The sequence below is a fragment of the Notothenia rossii genome (genome assembly GCF_949606895.1).
Source record: "Notothenia rossii genome assembly, chromosome: 10".
Lineage (NCBI taxonomy): Eukaryota > Metazoa > Chordata > Actinopteri > Perciformes > Nototheniidae > Notothenia > Notothenia rossii.
The window spans coordinates 43,489,768-43,510,356 of NC_136908.1; the positions used below are offsets into that span (position 1 = coordinate 43,489,768).

Genomic DNA, 20,589 nt, shown 5'->3' on the forward strand with positions numbered 1-20,589 from the left:
AGGCTGACAGGCTGACAGGCAGGTAGGTCATCCAGTTATTTTAGCCGGGCCGGCTCAGATGATTGGTCGTGCTTTTTACAGCGCTACGGCTTCCAGAGATTAATTTTTGTATGTATTTATTGTCAAAGCATTTAATATATTCATTGCTATCGGGATGTTAAGAGCATTCCATGGAATATAACAAAAAGTGTTTTCTGAAATAAATTACATACCCCATTGAATTATGACTGAAGATTGTCAGCTGTCTTCCTCTCTGTGTTGTTTCTCGATAGTAAAGGCTGCAGTGCAGCACCTTTGACAACTTCTCTCTACATATCAAACATACCGGTAAACCAGCATCGTTTGCTGTGAATGCATATAACTCTGTTCACACAGAATTAAATCCTGTGTTCCTCCGGTACTTTTCTTTGATTTATCCATAGTTCGCTCATCGAGCCGGGGGTCAGGTTATTCACCCGCAGGAAAAGGCGCTCGCGCGGGACCGTAGCAGGATGTGACGCATATTTTAGTTGACCTAATTAAAACCGTTTTGTTTTTTATTTATGTGTCACAGTATCACCTCAAAATACAAGATACGAAACATTTTCAACCATGCAACAAAATATAAATAGTCCTACAAATACTTTTATTTTATTTCCTTCTTATTTTTTGTGTAAGCTCAAGGGAGCCAGAGCAGAGGGCTTAAAGGGCCGCATGCGGCCCGTGGGCCGCGGGTTGCCAACCCCTGATCTAGTGTATTCATCATACCCCTCACTGTTTATTCATCATTCACTTCATTCTATCTTTTATTCTGTAGATTGTGTACATTACTTTTCACTTTACTGCTTGTTGCACTCCTGGTTAGAAGCTAAACTGCATTTCGTTGTCTCAGTACCTGTAATCTGTGCAATAACAATAGATTTTAATCTAATCTTGAGCAGGAACAAATGTATTTACTTAGTACATATCTGACATTAACAATTAAACACATGTGTGCTTTCTTTATAAATGCAAACCGAGTCAAGCCGACTCCGGAGGTGGCAGTATGCACCTTAAAGTTGTTTGCAATCCGCAGAAGAAGAAGAAGAAGAAGACCGACTTCAGGCGAGCTTTTTGAGACCTCCCCCGGCTGCGATCGGCTATTCTCGTCTACTTTCGAGGTGAGCCGTCTCAAACAAGCCTACTTGCTAAGGCTAACACACACATACACGGCAACGCCCACCACCAGCACACACACACTATGGCAGATGCAAGTATCAGCGAGAGCAGCAGCGCATTTACAACTTGGAGATATAACCACTATTTTCAATTTGTGGGGATAAAGGATGCACAAAATATTACGGTCAAATGTAAACTTAGTGCAGGACAGAAAGCATTGTCCACATCGAATAACAGCAATGCCGATCTCCTGAAGTAGCCAAAGCCCCCACCGTCTCAACCACCGGCAGTGACCCAGATGGAGCAAAAACGATTTTTTAAAATCGCCACATGTCACCCAGAGTCAACTAAACAGATTGATTGCTGAAAATAGTTTGTTTGTCTTCAGTGTCAGTCTGACCGTTTATTATTTATCTAATTGTTACTGCCAAAAGAGTGTAGTTCTTGTTTAATTGTTACACTGCCAAAATAGTGTAGTTGTTGTTAATGTGTACACTGTGGCGATTGACATTTTTCACCCACGGATCTATGGGTTGGGGTATTGTTCTGCACGGACATTTTAGTGAACCGGACTTCCTGTTTCCGCCGGTCTTCGCTTCCCGGGCATGAAGTAGTTTACAATGGTTTTCAGATGCTAAATAAAAGTCTAGCTTGTACCTTTGATACCCCGCCTCCAACTCCCATCTCTCGGCACCACAACACTGCCAAAAGAGTGTAGTTGTTTTTATTTCATATTGCACTACTTAGAACTTGATTGTTGAGGCCACAATAAAGATGCCTGCTTTATTGTTATTGCACAGATTACAGGTACTGAGACAACGAAATGCAGTTTAGCTTCTAACGGTGCAACAAGCAGTAAAGTGAAAAGTAATGTACACAATCTACAGAATAAAATATAGAATGAATTGAATGATGAATAAACAGTGAGGGGTGTGAATACACTAGATATACACAGCAGCCTGTGAGCAGTATTAACAGTGTGTATGAATATGCTAAGATATATAAAGTATGAAAACGGTAAGCAGTGCAAGTATAGCATACATGCCAACCTTTCCAAATCCAAAAGAGGTAGGTTTGCGCGTGGCAAATGTGCACGCCCAAATTAGGTAATCAGAAGAAATGGAACCCCAGTAATCACATATATAAACCATTTATTTAAAATATATTGCATAATTTTATGCATTTTTCAGAAAAAGTGGTAGTTTGGTAAACAGTGACATCAACGACATGTCTGGTCTGTAAAATGCCCGAAAAGTAAAAGAATGGGAGATAAATATCCCAAAGTCTCCACATTTTATTATATTTGTAATGTGTTTCTGGTCCTCTTTCAGTTGAGACAGTGTAGATGAAGGATGTGTCAGGATGTAGAACTCTTGTGTGAACAATAAAGCCAGGTTCATATTCTTGTTTGATGTTGTTGACATATTAGAGTCAAAGGTTTGCACAAAGCGAAATATCTTTGTGTTGCGCCATAAATCAGAAAATACTGCATTAAAAAAGTCATTTCCTGCATTTTTTCTGATAAAGTGTGATATAAATAATGTACAGGCTTTCAGATTGCTGTTGTTCACTAAACACATTAACGACATGTTTGGTGTTGAACATGTCAGAAAAAGTGAAAGAATGGGAGATAAATATCCCCAAATCTCAAAATTGCATTATATTTTGTGTGTGTTTGTGGTCCTCTTTCAGTTGAGACACTGTAGGATGCTTCCGGAAAAGACCAAACACTGGATGTCTTTCAGTCGCCAACATGTGTTTTCGAGACAGTGATATTAACGGGGAAATCCTGCAGGACTCAAATGGCTCGTCGGGGGTAACGCTGCCTTTCCCGCAGCGTTACCCCCGGTCTGCACATTGTTTCTCTTTCAGAAACACAGAGGACTACTGTTTGTATGATGCGATCACGCTGCAAACAATGTCCACCAAAAGTCGAGCCCAGTGTCTATGGAGTGTCATTTTTATGTGTTATAGTTTGGGAAGATTGAAAATCGGTAGGGAAAGCCAGCTAAGTCGGTAGGCGGTAGAAACATGTCAAAAGCGGTAGACTACCGCCCAAATCGGTAGGGTTGGCATGTAGTATAGTATAAAATATATGGATATTAATTTCATGATGATAAACATTGTGGAACAATTGAAGAAACACACTCCTCAATGTCAGTTTCGGTGATTTATTGACAAGGATGACGACACCATGAATGAGTGGAAGAACGTCTCAACTCGAGGCGGAGTGCATGAACAATGTTTGAACTAAAATGGCCGCTCGGCACTTCCGGGTCAGAGCACGGCATAACCGGGCAGCGACAGCAGTGACACTGCCCTCTAGTGGCCGGCGATAAACTCTTCATCCCCCCCAGACCGGAAAGCTATGGGCCGGAATAGGTTAACGGTCTACATCCCGTATCCAGCTGCCAGACTCGGGCTCGTAACGTGCAGGCGGCCTCCTCAAGCGGCCCGGCCGAGTCGGCTGGGGCAGCGTCGGCGGCGACTGCGGCACCGGGAGCGGTGCACCCAGGAAGGCACCCGTAGGAACAGCGAGGTCAGAGGACGCCCCATCAGCAGGCGTCGGTGGGGAAGCGCCAATAGCCGAGTCGCGGGGCCCGACAGCCGGCCGCTGAGCAATCCCCTGGGGCGTCGCCCAGCCCGGGTGGATAGGTGGGGGCTGATGACCCAGGGCAGCGGGCGGCGGCGACGGCGCAGCCGACTGCTCGCGGGCGCAGGGTGTGGCCGGCGTGTAAGCACGGAGGAACCGCCGGTTGCGCAGTGTCAGACGTCCCGAACCGTCAACCCTGACCCGATACTGGTCGTGGCCCGGCGACTCCACCACGATCCCCGACCTGTCCCATTTGTGGGGGCTCGGGCCTTGCTGGTTCTGGAGGAATACCCTTTCGCCGAGTGCCAATGGGCGGAGCGGTCTCGAGTGAGTCCCCAGAGACTCGGTGGTACGGGACATACGGGTCCGAAGGGCGTCCTCCTTCGCCGCCCATGCCTCGCGCCATAGCAGGCGGATATGCGGGTTCGAGAACTTCTCGAGGCGGTTCACGAAGGAGAGCGAGCCACGAAGTGGGCGGCCGAAGATGACCTGTGCTGGCGAGAGGTCGCAGTCGGGGTCAGGCGTGTTACGCAACTGCAGCATAGCGCGCAGGAAGCGGTCCTGATCAAGGCTGCCCGACGGGCCGGTGTTGGACATCAAGAGGCGCTTAGCAGTCTTAACCGCAACCTCCGCCCTCCCATTCGACTGCGGAAAGCTAACGGAAGACACACGGTGTTCGACGTGCCATAAGCGGAGGAAGTCCTCGGTGTGGCTCGCCTTGAATTCCGGACCACCGTCGCTCGAGAGCTCCTCCGGTACGCCGAAGGTGGCGAAGAACGACCGGAGGTGTTGGACTAGGCCAGCTGAGCCCGCCAGGGCAGTACCCGCCGTAGAGCTCAGGACCTCTACCCAGCCCGAGAGCCGATCCCCGACAACTAGGTAGTGACGGCCCCCATAGTCGAAGAAGTCAGCAAACACCGCCTCGAATGGCGTGGACGGGGGTGGGGACGGCCGGGGGGGTGTAGCCGCCTGTGACGGAGCATTGCGGTTGCAGTCTGCACACCCGTCCCTGGTGGCCTGAATGTCCCCGGACATCCCGGGCCAGTAAACTATGGCTCGGGCATGCTGCCCCATGGCTGAGGTCCCCTGGTGAGCGGCATGGAGATGCCGAAGGACCCTCCCACGGAGGGATGGGGGAACCACGACGCGGTCCCGATAGAGCAGGACGCCGTCCTGGGCGTAGACGGACTCACAGACCGATGACAGACTCGCCAGGGCAGGGTCGTTAACGTCAATCCCACCCTCTTGCTCGATGAGTTGGAGGAGGTGGCCGAGGCATCCATCAGCCGCTGTTTCCCGTGCGAGGAGGGGCCAAGAGACGGCTCCGAGCTCCCGTGCGTCGTCGCGGATGGAGGCCATGAGTGCTGACTCCATGGCGTCAGGCCCGCTCGGCAGCCCCAATGAGAGGCCGTTCGCTGAACCCGAGGGGGAAGGATGCCTCGACGTGGCATCAGCGGCATAGTTGCTCTTGCCAGGCAGATGCACAATGTTGAAGCGCCATGGGAGGGTGCGCTGCTTCAGTCTAAACAGACGCGAGTTTGTGATCTCATCCAGCGTACGGTCGCCAAAGATTTTCACCAACGGCTTATGGTCGGTGACCACGACGAGGTTGTCGGACCCCTGCGTGAAGTACCGCGTCTGTTCCAGGCCCCATGCCACAGCTAGGGCCTCTCCCTCGACGGCTGCATAGCGCTGCTCCGCAGGGGACAGGAAACGCGAGCCCGCGAGGGTGACCCTCCACCCTCCTGGACAGCAGTCCGGTATGCCCGAGGCACAGTGACAATGTTGCTGGAGCAGGAAGTAGCCAATGCCACGCATGGACCAGTCAGGGCGGAGGCAGGTACGCTTCTGCATGTCGTAGATCTCCACGCCCTCGCGGATGGCCTCCATTATGGCTTGCTTGGACGTCTGGAAGGCCTCCTCCAGAACGGGGGACCATAGGAATGCACAGCGTGGGCTGAGGAACGGCTTAAATGGAGCCATCGTGTCACGCAACTGGGCGTAGTTAGCCACCTGGTTGACAAGGCCGAACCAACTCCTGATGTCCGTCGTGGAGCCTGGGGTGGGGAAGTCCCGGATGGCGTCCAAGTATTTTGGGAGCGGTTCGATGGTAGATTCCGACACCCTGAAGCCAGCGAAGTCGACGCACCTCTCCGCGAACTGAAGCTTGTCCGGATTCAGCACGATCCCCGATCGGCCGACACGCGTCAGGAAGTCGATGGTCCTCCACCAGTGTTGCTCCAGGTCGGTGTCATAGTGGATGGTGTCATCCACACAACGTTCCTTGCGTTCATAGTCCGAGAGGACGGCGTCAAACCGACGGTTGTAGCCATCCCCTGACGACAGGAAACCCTGTGGTGCCCTGGTGTAGCGCCAACGGCCGAAGGGCGTGATGAAGGTAGTGAGGTGGCGATCCGACTCACGCAGGGGAACACTGTGGTAGCCGTTCCAGGCGTCCGTGACGGTCTTCCAGGTGCCCTTCGGGACGCGGCGTGCGAGGTGGAACGGGGACTCAGTGGCGAAGGTCTCACGTTGGCAGAACTTGTTGAGGGGGGAGAGGTCCACGGTCCTGCGGGGGGAACCGTCGTGCTTCCGAGTGACTACCATACGATGGCACCACGTCACCGGCTCGCCGTACGGCACGCGTTCAATGACCCCAAGGGCTTCGTCTCGCAGGAGGTCATCGTGAACCCTCCGCTGCCAGTGTAGAGGCACCGTAGCCGCGGTGTGGCATGCCTTAGGCGTAGCTGCGGGGTCCACGTGCATCTCGATAGGCGGCCCCTCCATGCATGGTAGTGCCCGATGGGGGCAAGTATTGAATGTCGACGAGGCATATCTCCCGAGTAGCCAACCTTTCATCCGGTTATTGTTCTCTGGCGTACAAGGGAACGGCAGTGCTGCGGGGCGCGCCGGGGGGACCGTGCGCTGAGGACATGAGCATTGGGCGTCCCCGGGGTCACTTGGCCCCACGCAGCCGCCGTTGGTTGACCTCGTCGCATTGATGGACAGGGGCTGGACTGGCGTGTCAGCCGTGTCAGGGCTACGCCTGTCCTTGGGCCCCCTTGCAACGTCGTCCGACGGGAAGTTAATGGGCAAGAGGCCGAGGTTGAGCAACGACTCGTAGGAGAGGTACATGGCCCGGACTGAGCTGCTCACATATACCATGGAACGGCAGGATGTAGTACGGCCCCCGCTGCAGGTCGTCGAGAGCCTAGCGAAGAACGCTCCCTCGATGGCTATAGGGGAGCGGTTGGCGGCCAACAGGCTGAGGCTGACGGGTCGCAGGTCGTCCCGCGCGAAACCGCAGGCCAGGAACTCCTCCAGAGACCAAAGGTCCGACTGCGCGCCAGTGTCTGCGACGGCGGATATTCGAGCTCCGTCGGCCGAGCCCCGGTTGCTGGTGCCATCCCTCGGCCCGACTGGCATGTCCATCGAGATGGTGATTAACGCCCGGGGGTGGTCTCTCAGCCTGGCTCGCCTCCATTCGCCCTTGGAGAAGATGTGGTGCTCGAGTATGATAGGTGAAGGCCTGTCGACACAGCCGTGCGACGTAGGGGCGCGGCGTCGGCGAAGGCTCCCGCGACGTCGGCCAGGGCGGGCTCCAGCTTGCACCGACGAGACCTGGGATACCAGCTCCGACCCCATGGCGGCCTGTTGACTGTCGGATGACGGCTGTTGACGCCTCTGTTGTCGGCGGGCCCTGTAGCAGCCGATGCACACCTGGTGAGGCTTAGGATTCCACCCGCGAGGCCCCTCCGTGAAGACGTTAAAGACGTTCTTACATTCCGGACACGAGGCACGTTTAGCCCCGTCCGCGGGGCTCGGGGCGGGGCTCGCCTGTGGAGTCGTCTTCAAGCGCCGGAATGACGACATGGCTGATAGGGAGGACGACGGGAGAGCGTTACGGGCCATCTCTTTGTTCTCGACGAGTGCAATCACGTCATTAACTGGCTTGACCAGGACGTCAGTTGTCCCTAGCGTCTCGCGGCGTATGTCCGAGTCATAGATGCCATTGAGCAGCACATCGCGGATAATGTGGTCGGTATAGTCCACGTCCTTACCACACTCGCATACCGCATTATATGCGCATGTCTCTGCTTTACCCCGCACTCTGGCAGCGAATGCGCGGAATGTCTCGTCGCGTTCCTGGCGTAACTGAAGTAGTTCGGTGCGCAGGACGCATGTAGCAACTGGGATGACAGCTAGGGAACGCATGACGGTGATCAGGTCTGGCAAGGGTCCGGAAGCGGCGTCGGGGACGGCTTTCAACAGGCTGTCTCCAAGTACAGGCCCAGCGCACTGAAACAGCTGGAAGGGGGCCTGTGCGTCCCCTATGCCTGAGCCGGCGCGGAATACATTCCAACGGCGGATGAACACGTTCCATTCCTCTATTGACACGCCCACATCAACTTTGGGCCGATCGAGTCTCGGGCCGTGAGGGGCTGGGGCCTGGGCTGGCGCGGCCATGACAGGCGCTGCGTGCTGGTGGCTACATCCATGAATCGTCAATATAGCAATGACGAGTGCTTCAGACAAGTCATCGGATTTGAACTCGCAGCCGGGGACAGGGCATCCAACAACGACCATGGTGTCGTCATGAAGAAACACACTCCTCAATGTCAGTTTCGGTGATTTATTGACAAGGATGACGACACCATGAATGAGTGGAAGAACGTCTCAACTCGAGGCGGAGTGCATGAACAATGTTTGAACTAAAATGGCCGCTCGGCACTTCCGGGTCAGAGCACGGCATAACCGGGCAGCGACAGCAGTGACACTGCCCTCTAGTGGCCGGCGATAAACTCTTCAACAATGATGAAAAATGTGAATGGAAGTGGCGACGTAAAACTGACACAAAACAACAACAAACTTTTGCCGAGCCAATGGAGAGTTTCATCAGCAGCGGGTACAAACCACCAATGAGCGCTCAGCTCGAGATACCAGCGAGTCGAGAGAGTGAAGTATACCTGCATTTTCTCTTTTGAGAAGCCCCCACCCCCCATGTTGCAAACTCTTTGTTTAAAGCTAATTGGCCATCGGAATGTGTGGAGTAAGTCTCCCAAGGGGGATGCTCACATTCCACAGCTCCCCCCCCCTCCTGTGATCTCCCAACCCCCAGTCTGTAGGTTTGTGTTCGCTGCAGCATGTCTGTTAGGCCCCGCCCCCCGCACACAGAGAGACACAGGGAGATCGCTCTTCTGGAGTGAAGAGAGCGGAAATAATGATATTGCAAGTTAGAAACCTAAGATTCATTTTGACAGACAAGATGGCCAGTCCGCCACTGCACCCAGCCCAGCCCACGTAAACTGTCAACGGGGGGAGCCTCACTGCTGGGGGAACGGTGGACCTAGTGTCCCGACCGGAGTGGGAAAAAATAATAATAATAATAATCCATGCATTTTATCCATTGATTTCCCCAACATTGTGGTAAAAAGACCACACGTTTAATCCATGTTGGTGTACTACAACTACAAAAAGCATCGGTTTGTTTTCTGATCAGGAAATGCAGACCGGCTCAAACTAACGATTTTTAAATCATCTTCCTCACGATCATTTAATGCATATGTTCGCCGAATTGACATGAAAAGCACTAATAAATGTAGTTTCATCCACTTGAGTTTACAACTACAAAAATAATCGATTTGTTTTTATATCACATCCTACGGGAGGAAATTCAGCAGCTCTCACTACCGATTTTTAATCCTAATTTAATCATCATCTTCACCACGATCATTTATGTTTATGTTCCCCGAATTGACATGAAAGCACTGACAAATATGAATATACTGTAGTCAACTTCATTAAAACGTTATTAACGTGCCTAAACTCAGTAATTCACCATTTCTACGCATGACAAAAAACTTTGTCCGTGTTTGGTTCTCTCGCCGCACAGTGAGGCGTTCCCGCATTAACGTCACTTCCGGCTTCCCCCAAAACTTCAAAATGAATCGAAGGAATTTCCCCGCAATGTTCGAAATTATTGATATTTATCGGAATGGTATCGCACCCTCTTTTTTAAACTGACGGTTCGAGATGACTAGTAGCCCAATATTTCATTGCACAACAGTTGTTGGGATGCTGTCACAGGCTCTTTAAACAGTCGCACTTTCTGTTGTTTCTATCGCGCATTGCCGGTATGAAAGGGTCTGTGCCAGAAATATCAAACATTTAATAAAAGTGAAAAACAATGAACAAGACTTAACGTATTAATAATAATTAATTATATTTATTCCGTTTGGATGTAGGATTTTTTACTTTGTTTAGAGCAGCAGTGATCTTCAGCAGAGAGCTAAGCGCTATCAGACCGGACCTAACCCTGAAAAGTATTATCATCTGAAATTAATCATTATGTTATTCATATTAAATACATATTGTATTTTTACAACTTGTATTTAGAAATACTCTGTTGTAATCATTGATGCATAAATGTGTTCATCCATTCAATGTGGCATCTGCTATAATGGGGTTAATGTATGATATTACTTAATAATACAATACATTATAATATATGATATGATAATTATATTTTAGTTTTATTCATTTCTTATTTCATAGTTTCTCATTATTATTATTTTTATCGCTCATTTTATTTTTGATTTTATTAATCTGTGTGAATCTATGCTATCCTGTTTTTCACTCTTACCCTGTTGCTGTTTGAACTACTGAATTTCCCCACGGGGATTAATAAAGGTCCATCTTATCTTATCTTAATGTATAAATTGATTTACTTCAATCTACTGTACTGTGTAAAAACACCCGAACAATATTACAAAAAATATACTGCATAAAGCAAACTATATACTTTATTTGATCTAAAATATTGATGTTTTTTCATCTCTGTGTTTTATGATCGGAACCCTCTATCTGGCAATAAAAGTGGTATGAATGATAATAAAAAAACAGAAGTTCCATTATACAGTTGAATAAATGTATCTGTTTTCAGTTCTAATTACAAGTTATCCTCACAAGTCAGTAGTACTATAGGAATATAAATTGATCTTCTATCTTCATTCATGAATGTAAAACATCTTGCTCTCACTCATTCACCCACCCCCCCTTGATGTTGACATCGGGAACACAAGCAGTATCTCTAAGATCATCTGCATGTGGGAAAACTGTTTAGTCCTCCCTATGGCACCTTGCAAAAGTCTCTGTCATAACACCTGAGACTGAAGATGCCTGGAGTGTCGATGCACTAGTACCTTTAGGTCAATCCACTCCCGTTTCGCTTCTTGAATTGATCTGAAGTCCTCACATGCTTCAAGAATTCCCTTAAAGTGTGAGACAAAAGTCTCAAGATCAGCCAGGCCAAAGGTAGCCAGGTCAGTGATGTCCTCTGGCCAGTTGCTAAGGTCAAACATGGTGGCAGCAGCTTTAAAGACACCATGATCAAGGCTGCCAAACCGTGTGGTGACATAGTCACAGAAGCCATTGATACGTTTTTCTTTCACTTTGTGGAGGTTGTCATCATCCACTTGTTTCCTGTCGAGCTGTACACCAGAGTACATGTTTCCAGGAAAGGGCCCCACTTCATCCAGGAACTGCTTCAGATGCTGGCCTGGGACTGTCTGAAATACACGATAAAAGAAAAAAGTATTTCACTGTCACAATCACTATACATACACTGTAGCATACAAAATTCTCTCTAGGGAGTTTATTTATCAACTATTAATTTAGTTTACCTTCATGGCTACAAGAGCCATGGTCGTCTTCTGCAGTCCATCTGAAACCATCTGTAGTGTCAGCCCATCCCTCTGAAAGAGAAGGCTTTGGTCTTTCAGCTCACTGAGAATGTCAAGAAGAAGATGAACAAAAATGACTGTCTTTAATTGCTTAAGTCCTTTCGCAGTGTGGCTGGCCCGCCCCTTCATGAGGTCACTTGCTTCTCTATCATGCATGTCACTTGCGTGGCTCTCCAAATGGAAAAGGATGGCTTGTTAGTTCCTGATAAGGGCTGACAAACCATGGAGTGTGTGCGGAAGCCACCGTGTACACTTCTTGAATTGATCTGAAGTCCTCACATGCTTCAAGAATTCCATTAAAGTGTGAGACAAAAGTCTCAAGATCAGCCAGGCCAAAGGTAGCCAGGTCAGTGATGTCCTCTGGCCAGTTGCTAAGGTCAAACATGAGGGCAGCAGCTTTAAAGATACCATCATCAAGGCTGCCAAACCGTGTGGTGACGTAGTCACAGAAGCCATTGGTACGTTTTTCTTTCACTTTGTGGAGGTTGTCATCATCCACTTGTTTCCTGTCGAGCTGTACACCAGAGTACATGTTTCCAGGAAAGGGCCCCACTTCATCCAGGAACTGCTTCAGATGCTGGCCTGGGACTGTCTGAAATACACGATAGAAGAAAAAAGTATTTCACTGTCACAATCACTATACATACACTGTAGCATACAAAATTCTCTCTAGGGAGTTTATTTATCAACTATTAATTTAGTTTACCTTCATGGCTACAAGAGCCATGGTCGTCTTCTGCAGTCCATCTGAAACCATCTGTAGTGTCAGCCCATCCCTCTGAAAGAGAAGACTTTGGTCTTTCAGCTCACTGAGAATGTCAAGAAGAAGATGAACAAAAATGACTGTCTTGAATTGCTTAAGTCCTTTCACAGTGTGGCTGGCCCGCCCCTTCATGAGGTCACTTGCTTCTCTATCATGCATGTCACTTGCGTGGCTCTCCAAATGGAAAAGGATGGCTTGTTAGTTCCTGATAAGGGCTGACAAACCATGGAGTATGTGCGGAAGCCATCGTGTACCATCGATAGTCCCTGGTTTGACCAGATGTATGTTGAGGGCTTCTGCCACAGTCTTGAGCTCACGGCTAGCTTTGGCTGATGTATGGTAGTGTTTGTAGATTCCGTTGATACTTTTCTTCAGTTCTGTGAGAGCTGGAAAAGATTTCATGCTGTCTAATACGGTCAGCTCAAGACAATGAGCCACACACCAGATGGTCACCAGCGATCAAAACATCTCTTTCATTCTGGCAGACACTCCATTTCTATGCCGGATCATCACAGAGGCCCCATCACATCCAAACCCAACCAACTTTGCCTTTAGGTCATCTTCTGAGAGCCCAGCTTGGTGAAGTCCAGACATTATGGCATCTAGGATGCCCTGGCTGTTAGCATGCTGCGATGTCACCATAGTCAACATGACGTTGACAGGTGGACCATTTTCAATATAGGTGACATAAATGATCTCCTGGTCCTGCACTGATCGGTCAACAGAAGAGTCTGATATTATAGAAAAAAATCTTGCAGCCTTTATCTTCTCTTCCAAAGACTTGTTCATGGTTTTAGCTATGTTGTCTATGAATGTCTGACAAGCGTGGTCATTTTTGTATGTGATTCCCAAGTTAAGGCCATTCTTGAAATGCAGATTCACTAATTTGGGACATTTTGTAAAGGGTTCCTCCTCCTTTGCAACATAGTATGCTATGTTAAATAGCTTTATTAATTTCTCTTTAACACCCTTATCCATTCTTAGAAGACAGCTTGGCAGAGGTGCGATCTCAGGATTCTCCCGTACTCTGAGAGCCTTCTCACAATCATTGTGAGCAGATGTAAGGACGTGCATTTTTAGTGTTCTCACACGTACATTGTCGCCACTTACACCGATGAACAAAGAACTGTCTTTGGCCTTTGCTGGGAAGGATCTGCATGTTGAGCAGTACATCATTTTTGCTGGCATCCGAATGCACAACCCTACTGGACAATTTCTCTATCACCCAACATGTCACCTTCCCCACCCATGACAAAGGACACATTCTTGATCTCGTCTGCTCTACCAACCTCCCAGTGATTGACCTCCACCCTTGCCCATTTCCCCTCTCCGACCACAAACTCATACAATTCACCATTGCCTCCCCCACCCGAAACCCCTGCCCACCCAGAAACATCACCTTCCGTAATCTCCTCCCATTGACCACAACCATCTCTCCGAACTGCTATCGTCTAATCTCCCCCTGGACGCAACCCTCAGCTCACTTGATGATCTGCTCAACCACCTCAACTCCAGCCTACTCACCTCCCTCAACACTTTAGCCCCCCTCAAAAATAAAACTGTTACTTTCAAGACCTCCTCAACCTGGTTCACACCTGCACTGCGTGAAATGAAGCAGCGAGGCCGCCAACTTGAACGTCTTTCAAAGAAATCATCCCTCACAGTCCATTACATAAGCTACAAACTCCATCTCAATGCATACAGAGATGCTCTTATTGCCGCTAAATCTGCCTACCTCTCCAACATCTTCACTGACCCCTCCCGTAACCCCAGGACCCTCTTCTCCACAGTTAACAAGCTCTTCAAAACCCGTGCTGATAACCTCCCTACTTCTACTTCCGCTACTTGCAGCTCATTCCTCCAGTTTTTCACAGACAAAATTAACGCCATTAACCACTCCTTCTCAGCTCTATCTGATATACAAGCATCTCCCCCAACCTCCACCATTTCTCCCCCCATCTCCCTTGACCTCCTGACTCCTCCTCCCCAGCGCCGCCTCTCCCAGTTCAACCTGGTTACCCCACTTGAAATATTCCATCCGATCGGTTCCTCAAATCCCACAACCTGCTCCCTTGACCCTCTACCCACTCCTCTCCTGAAGTCCTGCCTCCCCGTCCTCTAGCCCTATCTTGCTAACCTTTTCAACTCCTCGCTGTCCCATGGAACCGTCCCCTCTGCCTTCAAAACTGCTGCCGTTACTCCAATCCTCAAAAAACCTGGTCTTGATCCCTCCTCCCTCACTAATTACCGCCCCATCTCCAACCTACCATTCCTCTCAAAAACTCTTGAACGCATTGTAGCCAAACAAATTCACTGCCATCGCCAAACCAACCAGCTTTATGAACCCCTTCAGTCTGGATTTCACACAAACTTAAAACCGTGACACTGACTGGCTGACAAAGAAAATACAAAAATGATAGGCTACACCTCTTATTCTGATCAACTGTATTTCACATCATTTTCCCAAACTTCAAAAGAACATGACACCGCATTTTAGGAAGTTTGTATGCATTGTAAGGCACACTTCAGTTGCTAGCACTAGCTAACATTGAAACTTAAGACAACTAAATTACCACAGTGGAAGACGATGCATCATGACCAGGACTTGGGATGTTTTCGTTTCGGGAGTCGGCAGAATTGGGGCTTGCATCAGGGGGCTGTTTATTCAACCACCTCAGCATTTCATTCGTAACATACAGTATGTATATTCATATATACAAACATCAATAGTTGCTACATCCGTGCTCTCATCCAGCTGCAGAGCGAAATATTCACTAGCTCTCACTTGCTCCAAAAGCTGAGCAGATACTCAGTTTCACTCTCAGTAGCGGCAGCTCGATTCTGATTGGCTTGAAGGGCGGTCGTGAGGTTTAACCTCTTAAGTACGAGGGTCCCCCCAGTGGATCCCCCCCATCAGCCCTCTCGAGCCCTCTCTCGAGTCACCTCTCGAGTCCCCTCCCAAGTCACCTCTCGAGTTCCCTCTCAAGTCACCGCTCAAGTTCCCTCTCAAGTCACCGCTCAAGTTCCCTCTCGAGTCTCCGTTCAAGTTCCCTCTCAAGTCACCTCTCAAGTCAACTCAAGTTTCCTCTCGAGTTCCCTCTCAAGCCCTCTCTCGAGTTCCCACTCAAGTGCCATTGGAGGTTCCACTGGGGGTCCTGCCAACTCCATGTCCTGTGCCGTTGGAGGTCCTGCAGACTACTCTTCTGCCGGGGGTCCTGCCAACCCTATGTCCTCTGCCATTGGAGGTCCCGCCGACTACTCTTCCGCTGGGGGTCCTGCCAACTTCATGTACTGTCCCGTTGGGGATCCCGTCGACTGCTCTCCTGCCGGGGGTTTTGCTAACAACATGTCTTGTCCCGTTGGGGGACCCGCCGACTACTCTTCTGCCGGTGGTCCTGCCAACCCTGTGTCCTGTGCCGTTGGAGGCCCCGCCGACTACTCTTCTGCCGGGGGTCCTGCAAACCCTGTGTCCTGTGCCGTTTGAGGTTCCGCCGACTGCTCTCCTGCCGTCCCTGTGTCCTCTTCCGTGGGGGATCTTGCCGACACCTGTCCCACCGGCTCCGGATCCTGTCCGGTCGACACCGGCTCCTGCCCGGCCTCCGGAGATGTCCGATCTTCGCCCTCAAGCCCGGCCCCCTGAGTTCGCCCGCTGTGGTCTTCGCCCCTTTTTGAACTCTGCCTTGCCCCCGGGCCGTCCGCCCGAGACCCCCTCCTCGAACTCTGCCTTGCCCCGGGCCGTCCGCCCGAGACCCCCTCTTCGGACTGTGTTTTGCCTCTGGGTTGTCGTTCCAAACCCGTCCTCCGGACCCCCTCCACCCGCCTTTTTGGATTTCGGATTTGTTTTGGACGTCTAGAATCCGTCCCTTGAGGGGGGGGTTCTGTCACGGTTTTAAGTTTGTGTGTCTGGTAGTGGGTGTTTTTCCGTTCTCCTTGTCATGTTTTCCCCCCTGCATATTGTCTGGTCTTTTTTCTCTGTGTTTTCCTGTCGGTCGTTAGTTTCCCTGGTGTGTCTAATTTCCTGATTGTTTTCACCTGTCACTCCTTGTGTGTCTCCTGTGCTCATCAGTGTCAGCCCCGCCCCTGATTGTTCCGACCTATGTCTTGTTACCCTGTGTTTGAATTCCCCTGTCTCCCAGTGTTCAGTGTCAGTTCGTCTTGTCTATTGTCATGGTAAGGTCTATGCTCCTGGTACTTTTGAAAGGGTTTTGATTCCTCACTGCGTGAGCGCTTTCATTTTTTGTTCTCTGTTTTTTGTCATCTCGACTAGAGTTTTGGTGGTTACCTTTTCGTTCATTTTTGCTGTTTTGGAAAATAAAGTATCCAACAAATACTTTTCCTCTGTCTCCCAGGTCTTGCAATTGGGTCCTAAATCCTAAGTGTCTGAGTTTGTAACAGTCAGTGACCAGGCTAGAATCTTTAGCTGCAAAAACGTAAGGCATTTAGCTAATCATTTAGCTTTTCATATTTTTGTAGTGTTTTAGTTTTTTTTGGTCAAGAACGTCAGTCAGATTGGGTGACGATTAGAAAGGGGGTCGCAAGGTAATTTTAGTTTGTCAATCAACTCTGGTAAGAGAGAGTAATGTTCCAGTTGTTTTTGTGCCTAGCTAATCTCCCAGTAGATTTTGCCCTTCAAAGCAAGGCTTCAATGTGCATTAGTGATGGCACGTTCGATGGCACGCTCGCTCGAAACGTGTCTTTAACAAGAACAAACTGACCTGACCATTGTGCATGTCTGCATTTTTTGGGATCAGGGCTCCCCCAACAGGCCGAAAAAAATGTGTATATCTGTTGAAACCAAAGACTAAAATAATGCTGTAGAAAAATATCAAAATGACTAAGATTATAATGCTCATACAAATGTTGCATTTCACCACTTTTGTAATAACATTTCTTTTACAATTGATAATGTTTTTGTCTTCTACATCTATATTAAAACAAAACAGGGGTCTGGCTCAAAGACATCATCAGGGCTTTAAGACAAAGTTTTACACAACATTGTACCCTACTATGTTATGTAATGTTATATTATATTATAACATGAACATATGTTTTGTCTTAACTAAATTCAGGAGCTGCAAGTGCCAAAGGTCAAGGACAGAGGAGGCTATGAGGAGAAGAGGAAGAGGAAGTGGCTTCCTGAATGGAGGCAACAATACCCCTTTGCCGAGTTTGATCCAGCTGTCAAAATGATGTACTGCTGTGTACTGGTTGAACACAGGCGTTTATTAGCACCGAAACCAAGTAAACAACACAGGTCTCAAAATGTTGCCCATGTAGGAACCTTCACAGGTCCTTTGGCAACTTTCCAGGACCCCGCCTACTGCAAGACAGACCAGAACCAGGTTACGACATGCTTTTATTCAGTCACTGATTACCTTATTCCGATCAGCTGTCTGGCCTCCGGCCGAGCCACTCCCTTCACTCCAGCAGCCGGCGCCCTAACCACACCCCTAACCACATACATGTATTAGTGTGAGCTTCACAGAGCTGTTGCATTATAATGATACAATATACATGATGTGCATGTGTGCAATTTACATCAGTATACTATATCCAACATGCAAATGTATCACATCATTTACATGAGGTGTGTGTATGCTTGCAATTTGAATCAGTGTGCAGATGTAAATACATAGTGTGTGTGTGTGTGTGTGTGTGTGTGTGTGTGTGTGTGTGTGTGTGTGTGTGTGTGTGTGTGTGTGTGTGTGTGTGTGTGTGTGTGTGTGTGTGTGTGTGTGTGTGTGTGTGTGTGTGTGTGTGTGTGTGTGTGTGTGTGTGTGTGTGTGTGTGTGTGTGTGTCTCTACCTGTGTCCGCCTGTCATGGCTGCTGATAGGAGCAGGATGAAGGTGAGTGAGGATGACAGGCGGCCCAATGCCTTCTCACCTGCAGCTCATTTCTGAACGCAAATGCTTCGCTTTAGACAAATGGGAACGGGACGCAGCAATTACGTGGCAGCTGACCTTCAGCGTGCGACGGCTCTGTGATGGAGCTGTCACACGCTTCATGCTCGGCCCCTCTTACCTTATCACACTGCTGCCACCTTATTACTAAAGAGACCTGAGGAAAAACATTTGGTTTGTTTTTTAGCGAAGTGATCAGATTTAAACCCTTTCCTGTTTAGTGGATACATTTCAGCCACTTCAATACATGATACTGTACACACCTGAAGATTTTTCATTTCTGTCTATCTGTAACGAGGAGGCAGGCTCTTCATCACTCTGCACTGAGTGGGAGGAATTCTTAGAAAGACAAAGGAAAATGCAGCTAATAAATTCTGCATGTAATGATTACATTTAAATACAGAGGTCAAGAGCCCTCATTATTTGCTGTAAAATATTAAAATATTGTTAATATTTTATGGGGCCAACTATGCAGCATTGAATTAATTTCAAAAGAAAATATTTCTCACAGAATGAAGTGCTTTAAGAACCACACATGGTGAGAAGCTTTAGTCCAGGACCTGTAATGTGTCCACGCAGAGCCCGGCTGCTCTCACCTGCCTCAGTGACACAATGAATCATGGGAACATTATTTAGTTTTTTTCTTACCTGGATACAGTGCATGGCATGTCTTTTTATGAGTATATAAAGCACTTATAATTAAAGCACTAACTTTATGTATGGATCATATGTATATATTATATATGAAATGTTACGATATGTTTATTTTTGAATTATCACAGTCTGCCGGTTTCCTGTTTTACTTTGAATGGTGTTCACCCCCTGTCTCATGTCTGTATTTCCTTCCTGTATGGGCCATCTGGTGACCTGGTGTAGGGACAACCACCTGGAGCTCAATGCTCTCAAGACAGTGGAGATGGTTGTGGACTTTAGGAAGAACGCAGCCCCACCCGCCCCCATCACTCTGTGTGACTCTCCAGTAAGTGCTGTGGAGTCATTCCGCTTCCTGGGCACTCCCTCATCAAAAAAGCCCAGCAGAGGATGTTCTTCCTGAGGCAGCTGAAGAAATTCAACCTGCCAAAGACAATGATGGTGAACTTCTACACCTCCATCATCAAGTCCATCCTCACCTCCTCCATCACCATCTGGTACGCTGCAGCCACAGCCAAGGATAAGGGCAGGCTGGCGTGTCATCCGCTCTGCAGAGAAGGTGATCGGCTGCAATCTGCCATCCCTCCAGAATCCTGAGGCGGGCAGGGAAGATAGTGGCCGACCCCTGCCACCCTGGACACAAACTGTTCACCCCCCTCCCCTCTGGCAGGAGGCTGCGCTTCATCAAGACCAATACCTCTCTCCATCAGGACCAATACCTCTCGCCACCTGAACAGTTTCTTCCCCTCCGCTACCGGCCTCTTAAACAAGGCCCGGCCCCCCCACTGACACAATGTAGACTCTATATGCATTACATTAATGCACACAATGTTCAAATACTGCTTACTGCACATATTCTTATTTCATATTTTATATTCTATAACTTGCATTCTATTTCGCTGTAAATTACTGCTTCATTTTATTGCTATTTAACTATATGTTATTACAGTGTCCTTAAAGATTTTTTGTTTTATATTAGATTTATTGTTTTATATGGAGATTCTTTGTTTTATATTTTATGTATGCACCATGACATCAAGTCAAATTCCTCGTATGTGTGAACCTACCTGGCAATAAACCAGTTTCTGATTCAGATTTCTGATTTATGTGTTTTCCCTCCTGTCTGATAATCAGATTCTGTTCACCTGGTGTCTTTATGTTTTCGCTCCCCAGCTGTGTCTTGTCCTCTTGATTGGTCATGTATGTATTTCATTTCTGGTTTTCTGTTGGGGTTATTTTTGCGATTACAGGTAATGAGAGTACTTGTCTGTTTTGTATTTATCCAGTTTCCTTGAATAAAGTTTATTTTCAGTTAAAACTTTCGTCTGTCTGCACTTGGGTCCACTCTGCGCTGCAGAACCGTAACATAAAAACATTGCTTTAGTTTTTTTACTGAATTTACTAACTATTGCGTACATTTTTACTGTTGTGGTGTACACAGTACAGTAGATCAAAGTAAATCAACTCATAGATTATCACGTAGTATACAGTAATGTGTTGTATTATTAAGTAATATCATACATTAACCCCATTATAGCAGATGCCACATTGAATGGTTGTATGCATCAATAATTACAACGGAGTATTTCTAAATATAAGTTGTACAAATTATGTATTTAATACTAATAAAATAATGATTCATTTTACTTTCAGATGATAATAATTTTCACTTGGGCTATTGACAATTTTGAATGCAGGACATTTGCTTCTAACACATCTTTTAAATAATCGGAATACTTCTTCCACCTCGGATTTTAACCTGTCACTGTTTTTAAAACTTTAATTAAATGTTTGATATTTCC

At 48.0% G+C, this 20,589-nt stretch overlaps 2 protein-coding genes across 5 annotated transcripts in view; both read right to left on the bottom strand.

Moving 5' to 3' along the window:
- Nucleotides 1-20,589, bottom strand: part of LOC307023219 (uncharacterized protein) — a 241,693-nt gene that overhangs the window by 66,950 nt on the left and 154,154 nt on the right. The window lies entirely within an intron of this gene.
- On the bottom strand, nt 10,794-17,681 carry LOC307022982 (zinc finger protein 862-like). 4 transcript variants are annotated; one of them, XM_079655930.1, is made up of 4 exons: nt 17,611-17,681; nt 12,179-12,250; nt 11,413-12,064; nt 10,794-11,298 (listed from the first exon to the last, which is right to left on the bottom strand). In XM_079655930.1, exons 3-4 carry the CDS (start codon nt 11,626-11,628, stop codon nt 10,885-10,887), a joined length of 630 nt encoding a protein of 209 aa, XP_079512056.1. In that variant the 5' UTR covers nt 11,629-12,064; nt 12,179-12,250; nt 17,611-17,681; the 3' UTR covers nt 10,794-10,884. The 4 variants fall into 3 exon arrangements, with proteins under 4 accessions (XP_079512056.1, XP_079512058.1, XP_079512057.1 ...); XM_079655931.1 differs by lacking the exon at nt 17,611-17,681 and having other exon boundaries at nt 12,179-12,295; XM_079655933.1 differs by lacking the exon at nt 17,611-17,681 and having other exon boundaries at nt 12,179-12,289.

Excerpts from the sequence above, each read along its gene's own strand:
- LOC307022982 (XM_079655930.1), bottom strand. The coding sequence starts at position 11,628 with ATGCATGATAGAGAAGCAAGTGACCTCATGAAGGGGCGGGCCAGCCAC. Across the intron at positions 11,299-11,412 it reads TGGCTCTTGTAGCCATGAAG|ACAGTCCCAGGCCAGCATCT; the intron begins GTAAACTAAATT and ends CGTGTATTTCAG.